The 21,561-nt window shown below is 45.2% G+C and overlaps 1 protein-coding gene across 1 annotated transcript in view; it reads left to right on the top strand.

Annotated features, from left to right (window-relative positions):
- PIR (pirin) overlaps window positions 1-21,561 on the top strand; it is a 98,573-nt gene that overhangs the window by 33,413 nt on the left and 43,599 nt on the right. Inside the window, 3 exon segments of the mRNA XM_007472047.1 lie at window positions 4,863-4,946; window positions 6,858-7,022; window positions 7,024-7,065. Coding sequence (XP_007472109.1) covers window positions 4,863-4,946; window positions 6,858-7,022; window positions 7,024-7,065 — 291 coding nt within the window.

Raw genomic sequence — 21,561 nt, forward strand, 5'->3', positions numbered from 1 at the left:
GCATCGGCAGGCGGACTCCCAACCACTGCGCCACCAGGGAGGCCCCCTGTAGCCTGCTTTTTTGATTAAATAATATTTCGTTTTTCTTTATCAGTGAATAGAGATCTGTATCACTTTTTAACAGGTGCATGATAATATCCTCTTGTGTGGCTGTACCATTATTTAGCTAAGTGTACCCTATTAACCCATCGTCCAGATTGTTCCTGTCTTTTTGCCATCATAATAAACATTGCTGAGATAGATTTGTGCAGACATTTTGGATTTTTGTTGTCTCCTTAGATTTAAATCTTCTAAGTGTATTTTTAAAATCCTTAATCCATTTGGAACACGTTTCTGCATGTAGTGGGGGCTTACTCTCTTTTCTCTGAGAAATAAAATACTTCCTGCCATATCTGTAAACGGAAGGATGTCACAATCCTCAGGGATTGCAGCCACCGCCTTGGTGAGCTGGAGAGCCCTGAGGGAACTCAGGGATGAAAGAATACCTGCCATCTAGCAGCCAGTCAGACTGCAGCCACTCCCCACAGTGAGCCCTGAGGAAAGTCCGGATGTGAAAACACAGGATCCTGGCCCCAGATAGCTGAGGTGCATATCAAAGGAAGCATTTCAGTGAGCCCAGACTCTTGCATCTTTCCATACATAAAAAAGCACTAAATTCCTTAACTTGAGATATCTGGTTTTCTTTAATTAACAGTAATCTTTCGACGTTCAGACTACCTGCCCTCTGCTGCAAAACCCCTATATATCCTGCCTCCCCCCTGGCCTCCTCGGAGCAGTTTCTCAGGTTTACTTGAGATGCTGCCTCACGGGCTTGAGGTCCTTAGTATGCCCGCTGAATACAATATAGCTCTCAACTTTTCGGTTGTGAACATTCTTTTAGTCATATCTCATATGGTCAGTCACTTGTTCCAATACCGTTTAATGGAAAAGGCATCCTTGCCCCACTGATTTGAAATTGCTGTCATTATATGTTAATTTCCCCTACAAATGGATCTCCTTTGTTCCCGTGCCAATGTTGCACTGTTGCCATTACGATAGCAAGTTTCCAGGAGGAGGTTTTAGACTTAAAATCTAGTCAGGGTTCTCCAGAGAAACAGAACCAATTGGATATATAGAGATTATGTAAGAGGAGATTTATTATAGGAATTGGCTCGTGTGATTAAGGAAGGTGGGGAAATGTCACAGTCTACCGTCTACCGGCTGGCGAACCAGGAAAGCTGGCGGTATAATTCAGGTCGAGGCCCAGAATCCGAAGGCTGAGAATCAGGAGCTTTGATGTCTGAGGGCAGGAGAAGATTGTCGTCCCAGCTGAAGAAGACAGAGCAACGGCTCATCCTTCCTCCACCTTTTTGTTCTGTTCGAGCCCTCAACAGATTGGATGGTGCCCCACCCACACTGGCGCCGGTGGATCTTCTTTCCTCAGTCTGCTGATTCAAATGCTAATCTCATCCAGAAACACCTTCACAGACACACCCAGAAATGTTTTACGAGCTATCTGGGCATCCCTTAGCCCAGCCAAGTTGACACATAAAATTAACCACAATCTAGACCCTCCAGTGTCTGTAGCCATCTGCCTGTCACTTGCTGGGATAAAGGTTGATACCAACCTGTGCCATTCTGTACACAGTATACCTCGGTGACATTGTTCTGCAGGATGACACACGAAGAGTCCTCGTGTCAACCAGCTTGATTTGCGCTGTAGTAAGTGCTCTACAAACACTTGGTTTCAAGATCCGGCACTCAATAAAATTTGCTCCAGAAGAGGTGGGTTTTTTATAAGGCTGCAGTGTAAGATTTCAAGAGCATGACAGTACCAGGTCTTAAGTTGCACTGAGGTGGGAATATGAAGAGGCAGAATAAACGATGGCCTGCTTTCCTAGCCTGAATTCCGAACCAGTTGAGATGAAAGAGTAAGAAAGATAGCAGACAAAAATAGACCTTTATTTCCAATAAAGCTGATACTGTCGAATGTGGCTTATATCTGCAGGCAGCTGGGCTTCTGAATACAGCACCTGAAACTGAGGCACACTCTATTCAGACCTCACTGGCTGTGCTGGAGCCCTGCAGGCCACTGCCATGGGGGCTGGCCCTTCTCACAGAGGCAGAGAGCGGAAGAGGACCCTGACCTTCTGTGGCAGGCTGATTCCCAAAGAGGAAGAGGAGAAGCAGGGTTCAGCTATGCGAGCGCAGCTGCTTCTTTCAAGTCCACCAATCAGATCAAGCTGTTTCCTTCCCACTATGGAGGGGTGGGTGAGATACAGCAAGAGTTGAGGAGTGTTAATGTTAACGGAGTACCCTCCATGGGGAGGGAGATATCACCAAGGGCAGCGGAGGTTTTCCCTAACACTGTGTGGAAGGTCCTGCCCTGCTGATGGAGCAGGGGTCACATTGATACAGGGCACCAAGGTCGTGGCTGAATCTAGTGTTAGTGCAATCTTGGTTTTATTTTGTGGCCTCTTCTCGTCTCTCTAGGCTTATGTCTTGCCATTCGTGCTCTTTGCGTGAGTCACGATCTCCCTCACTTCTTGGTCTTCACACGTGCCTGAAACACACTCCTGGCCCACCTTCACTGCCATCTTTTTTTGTCTGGCTTACTCCCTTCCCTCCTTAGGACTCACTTCCTCCGAGAAGCTTTATCTGGCACCCAAGTGTGAGCTAAATGCTTCCTGTGCTCCTCACACGACCCTGTACTTACCCAGCAGGACCCGTACTCCGTATTTTATTCCCAATTACTCTCTTCTGCATGAGAATATGAGCTTCATGAAAAGAATTATTGATATTTTCTGTGTCGTTTCCATTAGAAGACCTCAATGATTGTTTGTTCAATAAATTCATAAATATTATTTAAAAATTATTCTGTTGTAAGTTTTGCATCCATGAATTGATAATCTTTTGGCTAGTTCCTAAATGCACAAATGTATAGGAAAATGATCAGAAACCCATTGCCACTTACAGGTTATGAAACAACTTTTTGAATTTTCATATTAAAAAAGATTAGTTAGATCTACTCTTTATGCCTTAGGATACAGCAAAAACAGACTGCAAAAACAATCTGGCCTAGACATATATAATGCGTTCTTGTATGGAGGAGGAAATAATCTTATTTGTGTAAAACAGTTGTAACTGATATATATGCTGAAACCTTCATAGATATTTTCTCTTCTCTTACCTCTTGGGTATATTTTTTTTTCTTTCCTGTTGAAATATAATATTTCTACTCTTTTTGTGGTTTTAGAGATTTGTGATTTGTTCCTTAAAAAGTATTATTTACTCTTTTTAAGTAGTGACTTAAATTGTTATATTTGGTGGAATGAGTCTTTGAGCAAAAATTAGATCTGGCTTACATAATTACAGGAGATGTTGGGATTTTGATTGCAGACTGCATTTTCTGGTTTGCTCGTTTAATAATGGTTAAAGAGAGTTTTGAAGTATAGTTTCCAAGGTTAAAACGGATAAACACATTAAGCTTTAAAGAAAGCATTTGGATAGCTAGAATGTGAAAACTTCATCCAACGATGCAGATGATCGGAGTTGTCGCCCGTAAGCCTGAGGCGGGGAGCCACGCGTGGTTTGCCAGTAAACGTGGTTTTGCAGACACCTTTCAGAGCTGTTGTGGCTGATTGGTATTTCTTGTTGGCATTACAGATGAATTTCATAAGTGTGTACAAAATGAGCAAAATGGAAAGTCGAATCTAAATAGAGGGGTACAGAGAGGACCCCAGCACCAACGTACAAACGGCGTCTTAAGCTTTCAGTGTTAAGTCTTATATTTCAAATGTTACCATGTCCCTGGGGTAGTTTAAAATGCTAAGTAGTTGGGTATCTTTTTCATTTTTGTTAGTTAGGATAATCACAGTCGTTTTTAAAATGAGAATTGTAGAGCTGCTTGATTTTTCCGTTTAGTGAAATCATGAAATAAGAAGGGCTCGATTTTCTAGTGCTGTTTAGAATCGGTGAAATTTCATTCTGCCAAGAGGTACTGTGATTGCAGACGCTCCCAGGACGGTTTTGCTCCCTGCACAGAATACCTACCATAGATGGCTGCTGGTACTCAGATTTACTTACCAAGATCAGTGTCGTCAAATAGAACTTTCTCTAAAGATGGAAATGCGTTATAATCTGCGCTGTCCACTGTGGTGGCCACTAGGCACATGGGGCTGTTGAACCTGCGAAATGTGACTAGTGCAGCTGAATGTTTTATTTTGTTTAATTATTTTAAACGTAGCCACTTGTGGCTAGTGGCTACTGTGACGGACAACACAGAATTTCAACACGGACAATGCTTTTAGATTTAGTACGGTCTTGCCTCTGGAAAAGTTGACTTTAATTTCTATGAATTCATTTGATATATCTCGCCAGCATTTATTGAGCGCCTCAGGAGTGTGTGCGCCTGGTGTTGGAAAGACACGTCCTTTGGATTTCTCCTATCAGCCTGTAAAGGAAGGTGTGGAGGCCTGAGAACTGTCGTCCCACACACCTGGGTGAACGTGGCCTTGGTAACAAGGCTCCTGCTGTTTCAACAGGAGCTGCCTCTCTTTCACCCTGGGCTCTGGGACCCACCGTGGCAGGGCCTCGTCCCGGCGGGCTGAGGGTATGAGTGGCGGCCCCTCTCACCCAGCTGGGAGCTCTGCTTGCTCAGGGCTGCATCTGCCTGGAGGAAGGGGCTCCCACTTGAAATTCTCTCAAAGATGTTGCCTGGGCTAGTGTGGCCCTGTCACTGAGGTTCATCCCCTCAGCTCGCTCAACCATCTTAGTTGCTCCTGACACTTTGGGCAACACATTTTCAGTGGAAAAAGTGAACAACTCTTCACAGCCCTCCAACACCTACTTTTTCTTCTGTGGTTTTTTTTTTTTCCCCAAAGGTATCTTACCTCCTGGAAGGGGGCAGCATGGCCCATGAAGACTTCTGTGGACACACTGGTCAGTTGAACCCAGGAGACCTGCAGGTATGGCTGAGATGAGGAATGGCTGATGGTTTCATAGTCTTTGGGTGAGGCTCCTCTGTCCCACCCACTTCTGGTAGCTTCCCGCGTCCCCTGCTCTGTCTGTTAACACCTTGGACTTGTCCCTTTCTATGGCTTCTTGCACTCCGCCTGAAAACCTGCACAGGTCCCTTGTATTCCTCTCTCGTGCTTCCCTGGGCCCTCCCAGTCAGTTTTTAGCTCCCACGTAGGGCTTTTCCTGATGTTTCTGAAAAAAGTAATCGCAAGTTACTGTCTCGGCTTCCTTCTCTTCTGTCCCATCCTCCACTCACTGAAGTCAGGGTTGGCCTCTCAGCACTGACCCCCAAACCTTTCCTGAAGCTGTTCAGATCACGGTCACTCATGATGTCCCAGTTGCTGCCACATTCACTGCGCCAGTTTCCGGCCTCATCTTTCTAGATCTCTCTGCTGCCTTTGAGACAATTTTCTATTTATCTTCCAGTCCATCTGCAGGGGTAGGTGTTGTCACTTAGAGAGCATGACCCAAACCCGGCCACCATCCTAGTCCTGTCTGAGACGTGTTACCATTTAAATCCCCAGGAAGTGCTTGGTTCATCTTTGCCAGTTTTTATAAGTGTGGACTCTATACAGGTAGTTTCTGGGATCATTTACATATTTGGGGGGATGACATCTGCAAATATTTGAATTGTGGTGTTTCAGTGAACAGGAGATTGAGAGGCAGAAATGCAAAAGGGCAAAGAGTCGTGGCCAAAAGTCAACAGTAACCTGTCCCCGGAGCAGAATGTACAGCGTAGCTTCGACTGCTTGTGACCCTGGAAGTGGGTTCTTCCGCCCTCCATGCATCAATTCTAACGTGCCTCGGCATGGTTCCCAGTGGGATTGAGCCCCAGGTGCCCACAGGTGTAACCTGCTCGTTAACCCCCCTTTGTGGCTTTCTCCCTTGCCTGGCTCACCCTTCCTACTCTTCCCTACTTGTGCTTTCTGTACCACTTTCCAGATATACTCCCTGCACTCGAGCCCTTGTCTCAGGATATTCTGTGGGAGAACCCAAGCTGAGACGGGCAAGAAACCTACCTATTGTGTTCTATCCCTTTATCCCCAGATCCCGAGGTTGGCATCTGGCGCTGGCCCTTCATGTGCTCTTAGTAAAGAAATAAATGAACGCTTGAAAAGTCTGCAGAAGAGCGGAGGCAGTAACTTCCTCCAAGTGGTGAGGGCTCCGTTCCCCGTGTTGAAGTCAGCCGCCTATGGTGTGGTGGGTCCCGTGGGCCTCCACGGGTACCAGTAGGCCCACCCCGTGTCCTCCAGCTGCTGCGAATACCGGCTGTTGATGGCTTTCAGCTGCAATCCCACTCTGGGCGCTGCCCTCTGTCCCGGGAACTGCCTCTCCCAAGGTTGTGCTCGCTACTGCAGGGTGGCCCACAGTCAAGGGTTTGCTGATGTGGAGATAGGAAAGCCTCAGTTTGGGACAATTCTGAAGTTTCGTCCGACTCCAGAGCTCCCTGTTGGCTCGGCTAAGGCCTCCGTTGTACAATAACTGCATTAGTGATTGCCTTCTCCCCCTGCCCAATCCTGCTTTCTTCACTTGTTAAGATGCGTCTCCCGAGAGCACGTCTCAGTTTACTCTCTGCCCGCAACTCCCCATCTAGGGGCGCAATCTAAGACTCAGGGATGCCAAAGAGGGGGTTCTTCCGTTTGTGTGATTTCCAGAGCTGATGATTTGATCGCACACGCGGAAGCATGGGACATGTTGGAAAACTGGAAAGGGCCCCAGCAGTCGGCTCTGTCGTTTTGTTACTCCTCGGAAAGCAGACTTGTAAGGTGCCTGACTTAGTTACCAGGTGGTAATCATCCCACCTGTGGACGCATTAGAGGCCGGGTCACACTTCCTTCTTGTCGGTCTGGTGTTTGCAGGGGATGACCGCGGGCCGGGGCATCGTGCACGCCGAGATGCCTTGCTCGGAGGAGCCAGTCCACGGCCTACAGCTGTGGGTTAACTTGACGAGCCCACAGAAGATGGTGGAGCCTCGGTACCAGGAACTGAAAAGCAACGAAATCCCTAAACCCAGTAAAGGAGGCTGTGACCATTGCTGTCATTTCTGGAGAAGCCCTGGGAGTCAAGGTAAGCCGCGCTGTGGTGTATTTGTGAAAGCTGAGGTATGCAGCGACACGAGGCTGGCCCCCTCTGGGTCGACAACTCTCACCGGGTTTGTCACGGTTCAAGTCCCATGGGATGGACTTGCTTCAAAGGTGTCAGAATAAATGCAGCCTAAGGGAACCCAGAATTTATTTTGCCACGTGCAAACCTTTAGAGTTAGGAAAATTACAGGAAAGCAAGCTCATGTAAAGAATTTGGTAAAAAAGCAGTTTTCAAGATTCATCTTAATATGTGTGCAGATTGAGCCTATTTCCTTTTGTTTATAGTGCAGTTTTAGAGTGCCTCGTTTAAGAAACAAAAACCAAAACTGACTCCACTCCCCGAAGATTGATTTAATTATTTATGCTCACCTTAGTAAGGACAGCACACTACGACATCATAGAAAGGTTTTTAAAAAAATTAACTCGAACGTGTATTTAATCCATACACGCCACGCCCTGTACATTGCTCTTAACTGAGACTTCATAATATTTCGGTTCCAGGTCCCACCTTTTAATCAAATGAGATCAATTTTGGCTAAACTTTGTGAACAGATTTTGGTAGGCAAAGGGTATGGCCAGTATTGTGTTAATTGCACACCAGAACTGCTTGCCTGGAGCCCAGGTTCCTGGTGGTGAGCTCGGTAGTGTGGTCTCTTAGGCTGAAATGGTTAAAAGGGATGGGAAGGGGGGATCTGGGAGGGCCCCCCCCCCACCTCCAGTTCCACACGTGCTACCTGTTGTCTGTTACCTGTTGTTGAGTGGTATCAATATATTGGGAACCACTTTGCCATTCTCTTCGTGCAAACAGCACTTAAAACTATTTTAAATACTAATTTATGTACATTTAAATTTTGTTTATATGCACCCACAGGGATGATGGCCAGGCAGTGGGATGCATTTCATGGTTAAGAGGTTGGTCATGATTACTGGTTAGGACTTAACTGGTTTTTGTATTTCCTGCACCATAACCCACGGTTCTTTTCTTGTACTGTGCCTAGGAGTATGTGTTATTTTGCTTTGCTTCCAGTGCAAACAGAAGTGATTGAAGAAAAAAAATACCAAAATTCACTCCCTAATAAGCATATATAGCTGACTGCTATCTACGCCCTGGCAGGCCTCCACGTTACTTTGCAGTTGGAAACGTCACCCTTCATTGTGTTTCTGTGACCCATTCGTGTTTTGCCAAGCATTGGGCAGTGCGCTTTTCAACTGTGCGTCGAGTTTCCTTCTCTTCACCTTCACAGGGGAGAATACAGGTCCTGTGAGGTCTTTCAGGTATAAGGCAGAGAGGACCTCACCTTGTGTAGAGTCAGGCAGGGAGGGTCTAAGGAGAGCTGAATTGGTGCAGAGGAGAGGCGGCTCACTGTGTTGCCCATGGCGTTTTTCATTCTGTGTTTTCAGGACTCTAGGGACGGGCCTTCTTGGGATACTGAGGCAGATGGTAAAGGTCAAGAGATTTCCTTCTCTCCACTTCAACCAAAGCCCAAGGCTTTACCCAGTCACATGTATTCGTATTGTCTTTAAGATTTCACTTACAAAAAGAGTTATCTGCAGCTAAAAAGAGAAATTAGACCACTGATTTAATGCATAATCAAAGCCAGCGATATCATGAATCCTTAACATTTACAACTGCTTCTCATTTATAGAAAATACAGTGCAGTTTTAATGTCAGAGCTGGTACCATTTACAGGCAGAAGGACATTTTAAAGCACTTCCAAGCAGCAGACCATGTGCTCTCGCAATCCCAACTAAGAATTAGAAACCAGACGTAATAATGTTTTAACTTAGCGAAATAATGTCTTAGTAGCGGCCAGCCTCTCTCTTTTTGTCAACTGAAACCTCTGAAGTGAATTACAGTCTCCTAAATAAGTGATCAGTCTTTATTTTTTAAAATTCATTAATTAATTATATTTACTTTTGGCTGCATTGGGTCTTCGCTGCTGCACGCGGGCTTTTCTCTAGTTGTGGTGAGCGGGGGCTACTCTCCGTTGCGGTGCGCGGGCTTCTCATTGTGGTGGTTTCTCTTGTTGCGGAGCTCGGGCTCTAGGTGGGCGGGCTTCAGTAGTTGTTGTGGCACGCGGGCTCAGAAGTTGTAGTTCACAGGCTCTAGAGCCCAGGCTCAGTAGTCGTGGCGCGGGGGCCCAGTTGCTCCGCGGCATGAGGGATCTTACAGGACCAGGGCTCAAACCCGTGTCTCCTGCCCTGGCAGGTGGATTCTTAATCACTGCACCACCAGGGAAGCCCGATCAGTCTTTATTATGAGAGCATTTGAATAAGGGACTCTTGGAAGCCTGGGCAGCATTAATTTGGGCTCTGAGAGGCCATGTGGTGCTGTGGTTACCAGTGTGGACTCTGGAGACAGCTGGCCTGGATTAGAATCAGCACCATGAACTAGCTGTGTGGCTTAGGGCAGACCATTGAACCTCTCTGTCCTTCGTTGTCCTCATGTGTAAAATACAGATGCTGTGAGGATTAAGTGATTTTTTTTTTTTTTTTACACTTTAAGTTGTCAAAACAGCATCAGACGTGTTGTAAGCACCACACGAATGGTAGCTGTTATTATTATTATTTTGATTACTTTGTGTTAACTTGGGCAGGAGCTGAGCTGAGATTTATGTTTGTGGTCTATGCTAAAGGGACTTGCTGGGATTTGGGAAAGGTAATTAACCTGCTTTGAAGAAAAGACACCAGTGTGAGTCATTGTATACACGGGGGGCTCTTGAACATTTCTTTCTGGGTCTCCTAAGAAACGTAGTTTTGCACATCTGAAGCCTTAATATCTGCTCACACAGGAATGATTGGATTGTAAAAAGTCTAGATCTACCATAAAAACGAACTGAAGATTGTATTGCATCAGGAAGATAGTTTTAAGTGAAATCACGAGGTGAGGCTGAGAATATACCTTTGAAGAGACTGATGTGTTTATAACCAATAGAGAGTCACCAACAGCTCCCCTCCCAGCACCTTAAATAGCTAGAAAATGGAATTAGTGACCATTCCAGCGCTTCTCCAATTTTAATATTCGCATGGATCACTTGGGGCTCTTGTTAAAATGCAGACTCCGATCCAGCAGGTCTGGGTGAGGCCTGAGGGTCTCCATTTCTAACCGGCTCCCAGGTGATGATGTGGTCTGGGGACCACGGTTTGTAATATGTGTAATGTTTCTGGGATTCAAGACATGGGAGTTTACTTATCAGGAGGGACAGTTTGATTAGGTACCTGTAGAAGATGTTAAGGTCCAATTCTGTGGCTTTTGGCAAATCTTCAACCTTTATGTAGTGAGGGGGTTTTTGTGCAGAACGCTATAAGCTTTTGCGCGCAGCACGACTGACCTTTGATATTCCCAAAGGTAGATGTGTCCCTGTTTCCCAGGTTATGTGTGTCTGGGCATTTCTTTAGCCCTTGGGAAGCCACAGCCAATTGTGAGCAAGATTCTGCCAGGACAGCACAGTCTAAAGTGAAGGCTGAAAGGGGGAAGAGATAAAAATGGGATACTTTGAATAGTTTCTGTCACTTCTGGAAGGTCAAAAATCACATGTTTATTTCATGAGAGTGTGAAATTCTCCAAACCCCATTCCATCCTTATCAGGCAGTCAATCAGGAATATTTATTGCCAGTTCTCTCTGCAACATGTTTCTTTTCCCAACAAACGCCTCTTCTTGCCTCCTGCTGTTTTAAATTACATTACGTCAGAAGCAAACCTTAAGGAGGCCTCAGCCCCACCGGGGTCACAAAAAGGCTATCTTGAGCCAGACTGCTGAGTTCAAGGCCAGCTCCACCACTGACTGACTTTAGAGAAGTCATGTAAGCTTGCTGGGCCTCAGTTTTCTCATCTGTAAAATGGAGATAATTATAATGACCCAGAGGGTCATTGGGAGGATTAACTTGGTTAATGTGGGTAAAGAACTTAGAACAATCCCTGGCGTCGAGTAAGCCCTCTATAAGTGGTTGCTACTTTTACTTTTTTAAAAATTATTTTATTTATTTTATGTTTGGCTGCATTGGGTCTTCGTTGCTGCACGCGGGCTTTCTCTGGTTTTGGTGAGCGGGGGCTACTCTTCGTTGCGGTCCATGGGCTTCTCATTGCGGTGGCTTCTCTTGTTGCGGAGCACGGGCTCTATGCACACCGGATTCAGTAGTTGTAGCACGTGGGCTCAGTAGTTGTGGCACGTGGGCTCAGTAGTTGTGGCCTCAGGCTCTAGAGCACAGGCTCAGTAGTTGTGGCCTCAGGCTCTAGAGCACAGGCTTAGTAGTTGTGGTGCACGGGCTTAGTTGCTCCGTGGCATGTGGGATCTTCCCAGACCAGGGCTCGAACCCTTGTCCCCTGCATTGGCAGGCGGATTCTTAACCACTGCGCCACCAGGGAAGTCCTACTTTTACTTCTTTGCAGAAGCTTTGTGCAGTGTTCATGTGTCCCACAGTCATAACAAGAAGAAGCTTCCTTCTGATGAGCAGACTGTATATTCATGTATTGGGTAACCAAGATTTTAAAAATTCACCTTCCAAGAGTTTGCCAACCATCTCATGTAATTTGCTCAGATCTCGTTTACCACTGTGCCCCCAGCACCTGAAACAGTGGCTGATACATACAAGGCAATCAGTAAATATTTGCTGGGCGGATAAGTGAAATCGTTAAAATGTAAATGAATGCTGGAATAAGAGAAAATAGGGTGAAGTAATAAGATCAACAATATAGGGATTAAGAATGACTGCAATAAGCTTAATACAAGCTAACTAAAACGTTGAGAGAACAATGGAATTAGCTAATTTCCGTTTTCAAATGAAATAAACTATTTAAGGGATTCGGAAGCAGGGAAATAAAAACCAGATTGATTTTTTTTTTTTTCCTTTAAATATGAATACTAGGCTGTTTTGCAAGACCCACATTGTTCCTTGCAGGTTTCTTAAATTCAAGCAGTGACAGCAGTCACTGAGCAGAGGTTTGGAGGTTCGTGGTTCCCTTTGGGGGTCCACAGACAGGTGTCTCCTTGTCTTTGGTAGCGTCTTTACTGTGGGTTTCAGGGCGTGGCTTGATCTGTAGTAGCGGACGTACTGGCTTTCAGTGCGTCCCTGTGAGCCCTCCCCCTTCTAGGCCCCCATTTAGCTCCAGCAGGCATTGGGAGACCTCGTGTGCTTTGCACCAAAACCCACCGTGCCCACTAATTAGCCTGTGTTGGTTGTGGGCTAGCATGTGATTTGTAGCCAAGCCTGTGATTGTCACCTCCGATTCGGAGAGCTGGGGGTGTCTCCAGGCTGTGGCAGGCCGTTGGTACCCACACACGCCTTTTCTTACACCAGAACTAGAGAAATAGCTGCCTGTACCACATTTCGCAGCTTTTGTTTTCATCCGGGAAACTCCAAGGGCCAAATGTCATTTGAAACGCTTTATCATCAATATAGAATTTTGTCAGTATCCCCTACCTTAATTTGATTTAAAAATATGTAGTTTATGTGGCTTTCGAGGAAATGCTCTTATAGCATGTCCAAATGGCAGTGGGTTTTTGGCAGTAACACTGCACAGTAAACTTAGAACATTTTTACATTGTACCCATTTTGCTCTTTCAGGGGCAATCTGAATTTTTAAAAATTGGATCTGGCAATGTGAACTGGACCTTGCCGACTTTACAGTTGGCCCCAGATTCTCCGCTCCCCCGCTCCCCCTGCCATTTCCCTGGCCTTTCTGAGCTGGCTTCTGTTCACTTGGGGATGCGGGGAAAGCTGACCCCCTCCCACAGGAGGCCTCTCTTTCCTTCCCAAGCCCAGAAGAACAACTTCTCAAGGTAGCATTTAAAAAACAATAAATCTTGAAAGCAGGTAGCACAGACACTTGTTTTTCCTTTGAAGTATTCCAGCAGGGTCATGAGTCTAGCTTGAAAAAGAATAATGGCTAGTCTCCCAGTGGCAGAGGTTGCGCGTGGACCCGTGGGTTTCTGACCAAGGGAGCTCGGGTAACAGGCTTCAGCTGGCCCCGAGAGCAAGCAGAGGGAAAACAGCACCTGCTCAGAAAGGAATCCTCTCTTCCAAAGGCCTCTCTGTTAATTGTTTTTATTTATAAATAAGAGCGCTTTGTGATAGATTTAAAAACTGGATATTTAAAAAAACATTCCCTTTGGGATGGAGGGGTATAACGATGGACCTGGGACTTCTCTCACTATATCTTCTTATTTTTAATTTTGAAAGGTGTAAATGTTTACATATTTAAAACCAGAAAAGGAAAAAAAACCCCAAAGCTTAAAATGAAAACCGAATGGAAACAAATGAAGAACCTAAAAATTTGTGTAAAGATCTCGGCAACATAACCATACAGAGAAAATATTTATTTTAAGGGCTTTTAAACATAGTTCTCTGACTGTACAGTTTGAGTGGGATATATTCTACAGGCAAAAACATAAAATTTTAAACTTCATTTTGTGTTTGTATTGTTAATGTTGGCATTACAATTTTAAAGCAGTTTTGTACATATTATGAAATAAAACAAATGAGTAAGTTTGTTAACATTTTTAGGAATCAAGATTTTTCAGTGTAAGAAAAATAGGTACAAATATAAAAGAGCTTAGAAAAATACTGGAGTATTCAATGTTATATTAAATACTAAATATTTTTTTAATGGATGGCCATTGTCTCTAAGAGGCAGTTTCCGGAAACCTAATATAATTTGATCATTTTAGGAATTCAAGATTTTTAATGATGCAATTTTATCTTTCTTACTGACAAGAATGTCATTTTCCACTGGGTTTTATTTCCATTGATTTTTCTTTTATGGTCCATGTTTAATTAAATGCTATGAGGAATGCTTTTAAAAAGTCCCTCCTGAGAAATTCACAGTCACCCAAACGAATTCACGCTGAATTTCCCTTTTCAGATTTTAATTAAATGTATTTTAATGGGTGGTTGTGGGGAGAGAGGCAGGGAAATATCACACAAGGCAGAGCGCCTCCTGGTCTTCCTCTGACACAGGGCAAGAGGGAAACAGAGCATTTGGAGGAAAAGTTATTGTCAGGTGCGAAGTCCTGTAGAAATGTGGAGCCGAGGAATTCACCATCTGCATCTCCTTGCTAGTCATCACCAAGGTCCAGCCCAGTCCCCTCTCTTTAGTGAAGCCTTCTCAGCTGCCCTAGATCCACAAAGCTATCCTGTCTTCACCGTCCATGAGATCTTTGGACTGACAATTATCATTTGATTCACGCGTCCCGTTTCTCTATGAGCTCTTTTCATTCAGTCATTAGATACTTGCTGTGCAGAGCCCTAGTGATACGATGTGAATAAAATACAGCCTCTGTCCTCAAATAAGGTCACAGTCTAGCCGGGGGTGGGCGGGGGCGGGGAGAAACGGGCCAACATTAGAAGTATCATGTGATACAAGAAATGAAACAGCGGTTGTGTAAAACTTCCGTGGTGGTCCGGAGGATGGAGAAGTAATTTTCCTTGTGTGGATGGAGGTAGGAAAGGAGACAAAGAAAAGAGATGGGGATAGGGGTCATGTGTTGTAATGGCTTATACAAAAGGCTTGGATAGTAGGGGTGCACTGGCTCTTTGGGGATCATGATGGGGGGCTGCGTAGGCAAGCAGAAGCAACCAGATGCTGGTGGGGTTGTGACAGCGTGAAAGGAGATGATGCAGAGTACTGGGGAGGAGGGAGACCCAAGGCCGAGTTTGCCTACTCCTGGATTTTACCTAAGGCTGACCTTGGTCGTATATAAATTCCTGCATCCCTCTCTCTCCCAGGGTTTTTCAGTAGTATAGTTTGAGGGTAAGGTCAGGTGGGGTGCTGTGTGCAGCCCTGTCTCATCTTGAATTTCACAAAGCAGTTCATTCTATAGGACCCGCCCCATCACAGGCTGGGTAGCCCGAGCAAATGATCAGCCTCGTTGCACAGACAAGTGCAAATCTTTGTTCTGATTGAGTGTGAGACCAGGCACAGTTAAGTCTGTTAGTGTTGTTCACTAAGTAGGAAGACACCAAAGAGCTTGTCCTTGTCCTGAGTTGGCAGCCGTAGTTGGCACTTCATTTGCAGTTAGGAATGCTCAAATAAACAGTGGTCAGGATCTGCTCACATCAGCTCTACAGAAGGTCGCTCTTGCCCAGGGCAGCCTGCTCATCCCAGAAATACCATTCCTGGTGTGCACGAAGGGTGCCAGATGTTCTTATGCCTTCAGGATGTCCCTGCCGACCCAATCACCTAGGAAGAACATTCCAGTGGTGTCGACGAGCCCTCGTCTGCCAGTAAATGAAGATTGGATAAGTGCACTTTTAAACCAGAAGTTACATCCTGAGTCGTTCATACATCGTTGGCCATTACTAAATCAGGGTTACAAATTAGCAGCAGATTTAGGCTAAGAGCATAATGAAAGCTATAAAAAGCAAGGTATCGCCTTCAGTAAAGGTGAGCGGACACTTTACATATCATTATAATCACTTCTGTGACTGTCAAGGCTTGTCCTTTTAGGATATAAGAAGTCTTTCCCCAGGAACACATAACAGATTTTTTCTAACCACAGTGAGAAAACACAGGACAGCTTCAGAGAGCTTCAGAGGCTCTTGCCTGTTGCATTAAAAACTGAGCTCCTGTGGATATAAATGAAGTGGGTATTGGTATTTTAAAAACTGGTACTGGCACATAAAGAGCTACACTGTTGAGAGCTACGAACACCACACTTTATTTTGCCTGAAGCACAAGTCTTTGGGATCATGTGGCTTTTGAACAGTTTGACCAAACTCACACTAAAATGTGATGAGTAAATTTGGTGTCAGGTAGAATTCTGATTACTTGAAGCTTCATTAAGAATTGTCCTGTGGTCAAGTATAGGTAGTCCAAGAGAGATAAGCATTAAAAATTTTCCACTGTAATGGGCTCTAAATCATGGATGGGGATGACTTTGTAAAGGAGGGGCATGTTGTGATGTTCCGACCGCAGGGAGTCCTTTTCACCATGTGTTGCAGGCCACGGACTGTTGAGTGTATACCCTTAGTAAAACGAGATGAGGACATGGTCAGAGCCAGCCGTTGCTGGAAGGACTCCCGCACTGGCCACTGGGGGAACTGGGAGGATTTTCCAGGAAGGTATTTATGCCACTGTAGTTCAGTTGAGCTCAGCAGATGTGTACTGAGGGATACCTATGTGCAAGACTCTGTGAAGATGTAAGGGAAAAAGAGGGAAAAAATCAGAGAGCTGGAAGTGCACCATGGGAGGAACAGACACATCCACCGGTAACACGAGTATGCTCTGCTGAGTCACTGGGCTAGTAAACATGGCGGGATTAGGGGAGGGCAGAACAGATGGGGGGCTCAGCCCAGTCTGGAAGCGTCAGGAGAAGCAGGCCTGAATCTAGGAGCAAACTGGCCTGGCAAAGGGTGAAAGAGTCTAGACAGTGTGAAGGAGACAGCCTGAGTGAAAGCGATTCTGTTCGTGGGTGTCAGAGTGTCCAGTGGAATAACTCAGTACTTTTAGGACGCCTTCAAAACGTGTGTCCATTGTTTTAAGCATGAAAATTGTTAATCATCTTTACCATGTAAAACTTTTGTGGTAATTTGGTAATTTCTCTCTCTCTCTTTTTTTGTTTAACTTGTCAATTTCATTCTCTTGTGTCTTTAAGAAGATCATGAATATACTGATGATGTTTCTCCTGGTGTTACTGCTCTTCTGCCTCCTCTGCCTTTTCTCTCCCTCTCCGCATGACCCAAACCAAAACAGTGCAAAATTCCAAAGGTACAGCTCTCACGTCACTGTCTGAAGGGGTCACCCCTGTGGAGACTAGAGTGGGAACGCAACATGGGGTGATTAAGCACCAGGTTCATTGACGAATAAAATAATGATAATTTGCCTCTTTTTCATGAAACCTGAAGCCCCTCATGAAGACCCCCTTGCTCTCTTTGCTTCCGTGTAGGTGATCATTTTTAACATCATGGAAGGAAACCATGATGGCCCTAAATTTTCTTTTCCTGGTCCAACTATAAATAGCAATTGGAGAAATTTAAATGCTTCCTTTTAAAGGCAACCATTTTGAAACTCAGAATAGGGCCCTTCTTTCCCACGACCTTCAGACACCTGCCTGGCTCAGTTTTCCTCACCTTTCTAGGCTCTAAGTTCCCATCATCAAATCTCTAAGAAGAGAATAAGGTTCTGATCTAAAACTTGTTGCCTTTATAAACCAAGTCAAAAGAAATTATAATTAAAAATTATATTCTAAATAAAATTCCAAAGTGTCCTCACCCAATTTAAATTCTGCTTTGCTTGGGTAGAACATGGATTTTCTTTTTCTTTATAAGCGCAGTAGGCTGGGTTGCCTCCCCTGGACTGGATGTGGCTCCATCAGGACTGCCAAACTGGAATTCATTCTACCCCAGTTCTCATTTGTCTCACTTAAAAAATATCCGCAAAGATAATAGGACACACATTTATTGCAGTACCAGCCCTGGTTCCATGAGATTTTGTTGCACAAGCAAATCTCTGAGCCCTAGAGCAGTTACATCTGCAGGAAATCGATGTACGCGTTGAGGCCAGAACATTAACATAGTTGGGAGAACAAAGCCTGTATTCATAGTTCTCCGTCCTCTGAGGTGAGACATTTGTGCCTTCTTAAAATTGAGGTGCTTGTGTTGGTGGCAACTCCAGACACCAGGTCTTTAGAATATCTTCCACCCAACTGTGGAAGGCTAAGAATATGAAGAGGTATTCTTCTGACCGATACACAGAGAAATGTGAATTCTAATAAACTACCACTTGATACCTTTTAAGTGGACAAAAATCAGGAAGGTGGGTATTATCAAGTGCTGGGAAGGGCAGGAGGAAATAGAAACTTCCTGCGTGGCCAGTGAGCGTAACTGTATTCCTTGTGGAGAGCAAGCCGGCATTACTTAGTGAAGCTAGCGCTGCATATAGGGTATGCCCCAGCCATTCCACTCATAGATATTTACTCCAGCAAAGCTTCACCAAGTAGACATATGATGGTGGTCGTCCCAGCCTCACGGGTGGTAGAAAGGAGTCAGAGATGATGTAGGTGGCGACCACTTAGGGAAAAGGTAAGTATAATATGGTGGTTACATATTATGGAATATGGTACAGCTGCCAGAAGGAATGGATTATGTTTACTTACAGCTGTTTTATTAGGTCTCGGGAAATAATGTGAAATAAATAAGAACAAGAAAGCAGTTTTGCACACAATACCACTTTATTTTTTAAGGCCACCTGTCTTTCTAAATAAACATTACAGAGGGTAGGTTGGAAGAATGTTCATTAGGTATGCTTGACTGAGAGCCAGTGGGGGAATGGGATTGAGGCAGAGGATGATGGAGAAAAAATACAAAATGAGGGGCTTTCATGGGTGCCTGTGACCACGTGCCATAGACTGTGGTGTATGACCACTTCATTCCCATGTACCCACGGCAGGGGTGTGTGTGTGTGTGTGAGAGTGTGAGTGTGAGTGAGAGAGAGAGAGAGATTGAAATTGATTGATTTGTGTCCAGGAGCAGCTTTTAAGTTTTTTAGTGTAGGTGATCTCCTGTGTGGGTGATTTAAAGGATTCTAGGATGCCCTCACCCATGCCCAAAAATTTTCGGTTACACTATCTAAACTGTACCATTAGAAAGTCAATCCTTTGACAGTACTATAGATGGAAAAGAGCATGGACTGTGGAGTCCAGTAGACCTGGGTTCACATTTCAGCTCTGTTGTTTAATACCTCTGTGGCCTTAGGAAAATTTATTTTTGCACCTTTATTTCCTCATCTGCTGAATAGGGAGAATGACGCACAGTGCATGATATATAATGTGCCTAGCAACAAAGAGTGTAATTCATAAATATTTGTTCCCTTTCCCTTATCTGTCTCCCTTTCTGCTCTCACATTCCCTTTTTATCATTAGACTTTATTGACAGCAAATCTCTAGAATTTCTTGGGATGAAAAATGAAAATGGCTGACATCTTTTGTAGGCTTACAGGGTACTAAATTCTAAGTCAGAGCGGCCCAATGAAAATATAATGGAAGCCGTATGTCATTTAAAATTTTCAGTAGACACACTCAAAAAGTAAAAACAGCTGAAATTAATTTTAATAATATACTTTAGTCAGTTATCCAAAATATTATCATTTCAGTATAGAATCAATATAAAATTATAATGAGATTTTTAATATTTTTTGCACCAAGTCTTTGAAATCCACTGTGTCTTTTTTTTTTTTTTTTTTTTTCCACTCACAGCACATCTCAATTCACACTCGCCACATTTGCTGTGCCCCGTAGTTACAAATGGGTAGTGGCAACTGTATCGGACAGTGAAGTTCTGAGTGCTTTACCTGTATCGGTTCTTTTACTCGTGATTTCACTTTGGTTCTCTGGAAAACAGAGCCTAAGGCAGGGCACCCCAGGGCAGTGAGAGTGAGGGAGAGGGGAAGCAAGACAGATGCTTGGTGGCACAGGAGGCCTGTTCAGAAAACTGTGGCTCAGGACTTTCTAACGAAGGAAGAAATGGGAAGAAGTTTTCTGTCATCCTGCACCTTCCACCCCTCTTCGGCCAAAGTCAGCCTGTGGACGCTAACCCTGCCCTTCTGGGTTGTGCCGCCAGCCCCCCGCGGCAGCCTCTCAGGAGGCCACACACCACATCTGGCGTCTCGGATCTTCACTCCTGTCTGGGCGTGGAGGTCTGTCAGACCAGGCTCTGGAGCTCCTGTAGCTCCCGCCACTCTGGGCGTGGTGATGGAAGCCATTCAGAACTTGACAGTCAGCCAGGAGGGGCCGAGGCGGCAGCAGCCATGGCACCTAGGGGTCTCCATAAGTGGCCGAGGCCTCAGAAGCCAGGGAAGCTGACTGTGTTCAGTCAGATTGTCAGGACAGCCTGATGAGGGAGAGAACTGAGGCATCGCGAGATGAGCCACTTGCCCAGGGTTATGCATCTAGTGAGTGACAGAGCTGGCCTTCTAACTGGATGTCTGGCCCCTGACTCTGTGCTCTTAACCACAAGCCTACACACGTCCTTACCAGCTCAGCACAACCCAATAGAAATGAGATTTTCTGCCGAGAGCGGGTTTCTTTCCCATGGAAACTTTAAAGACAGAGAGGGCCTAAGAGGAGAGATGGACGTTGACGAGGGAATTCTTGACCCATCGGTCATTTTGCTAAGGAGCTGACCCCTTTCCTCCTCGCCCAGGAATTCATGAGCAATCCCCTGCCCTGGATGGGGGATAAGTACCAACCCTTCCCTAGGTCTCCAGCCCTTCAGCAGACTTGTCACCTCTTCGGTTTCTCAGAATTGTCGCCGAGCAGCAGGGAACTTACACTTCTCTTATTTCTGGGTAGAAGGGAGACCCATATTTGATACTTTTGGAGCCCATCTGTATACTTACTTCAGCCAGATGGCTTGGTGTAGTAAGTGTGGGGTCCTGGGGGTCGATCAAGGAAGAGACAGGTTCCTGAGAGGCAGTAACACACAGGCTCTGTCTGGGTGGTGCTGGGACAGGGTGGCATGAGAAGGGAGTCCATCATGGTCAGAGACCTTCCAGTGACAGTGGCACAAGGCCACCACCCAGAAGGGGGCTAGGATGAGGGAGCTCCCTGGGGGGTCAGAGGAATTGGAGAGGGGGCTTACGTGTTTAGGTGATGTCACTCAGAAACAGGGTGGAGAGTCTCTGGGTCAGAGAGCTCCAAAAGGCAACTGCAGTGCGGGGTAGAGTTCGTCCTTATTTGCGGCAGATGTTGGGGGCAGTCCCACAGGATATGTGAAGTAGGTAGGCTCTAAGTGGCTAAAAATGTGTTTCTTTGGAATATATTTAAAGTGATTGGATGTGTGAAAATTTGAGTTGGGCTCCAGCGGGCTTTGAGCTAAAGGTCCTCGCTTGCTGTAAAGAAGTAAACAAGATGGGTGCCATTTTTACTTCATACACAGGGGCCACATCAGGCCCATTTATATAACAGCTGGACAGGAAGCTTTCCATTCATTCACCTGTTATGAGGTACGCTGTTATGAGGTATTAAGATGTGAGTGAAGTTCTTAGGGAAGCAAGAATCTAGAATTCCTGATAGTATGAGATGCTTTTCCAGCCAGGCAAGACCTACTCTCCCTTTTTCTTCTGGCATGATTTGAATCAGAGCGTCAGGCAGCAGTACACGTGAGAGAGCAGCTCTCCACCTCCGCCACCTTGTGGATGAGAATGCGGCAACTCAGCTGGGCCAAAGGTCACACATCTCGTTGTGGAAAGAACCCAGACCGAAACTCAGGTCTCTTGAATTTTGTCCCATTTGATGTGCACAGTAGCCCTGCCTTATCACACCATTCAACCCTTGTACATAAACTTGCCGAGTATGTCTCTCTCCAGTTTGGGAATGTCTTAGCTCATTTTCATGGAAGAAAGCTTCAGAATGAACCTCCATCTCTTTCTACACCAAAAGGGTACCTTCAGCCACTTACTTGTCTTCAGATGCCTCGACTATGTCAGAACATCCTGCAAACAATCACATAGGAGAAGCCTTGTGCCATAATAGATTCCCCCTTA

This window comes from Lipotes vexillifer, unplaced genomic scaffold (genome assembly GCF_000442215.2).
Source record: "Lipotes vexillifer unplaced genomic scaffold, Lipotes_vexillifer_v1.1 scaffold169, whole genome shotgun sequence".
NCBI lineage: Eukaryota > Metazoa > Chordata > Mammalia > Artiodactyla > Lipotidae > Lipotes > Lipotes vexillifer.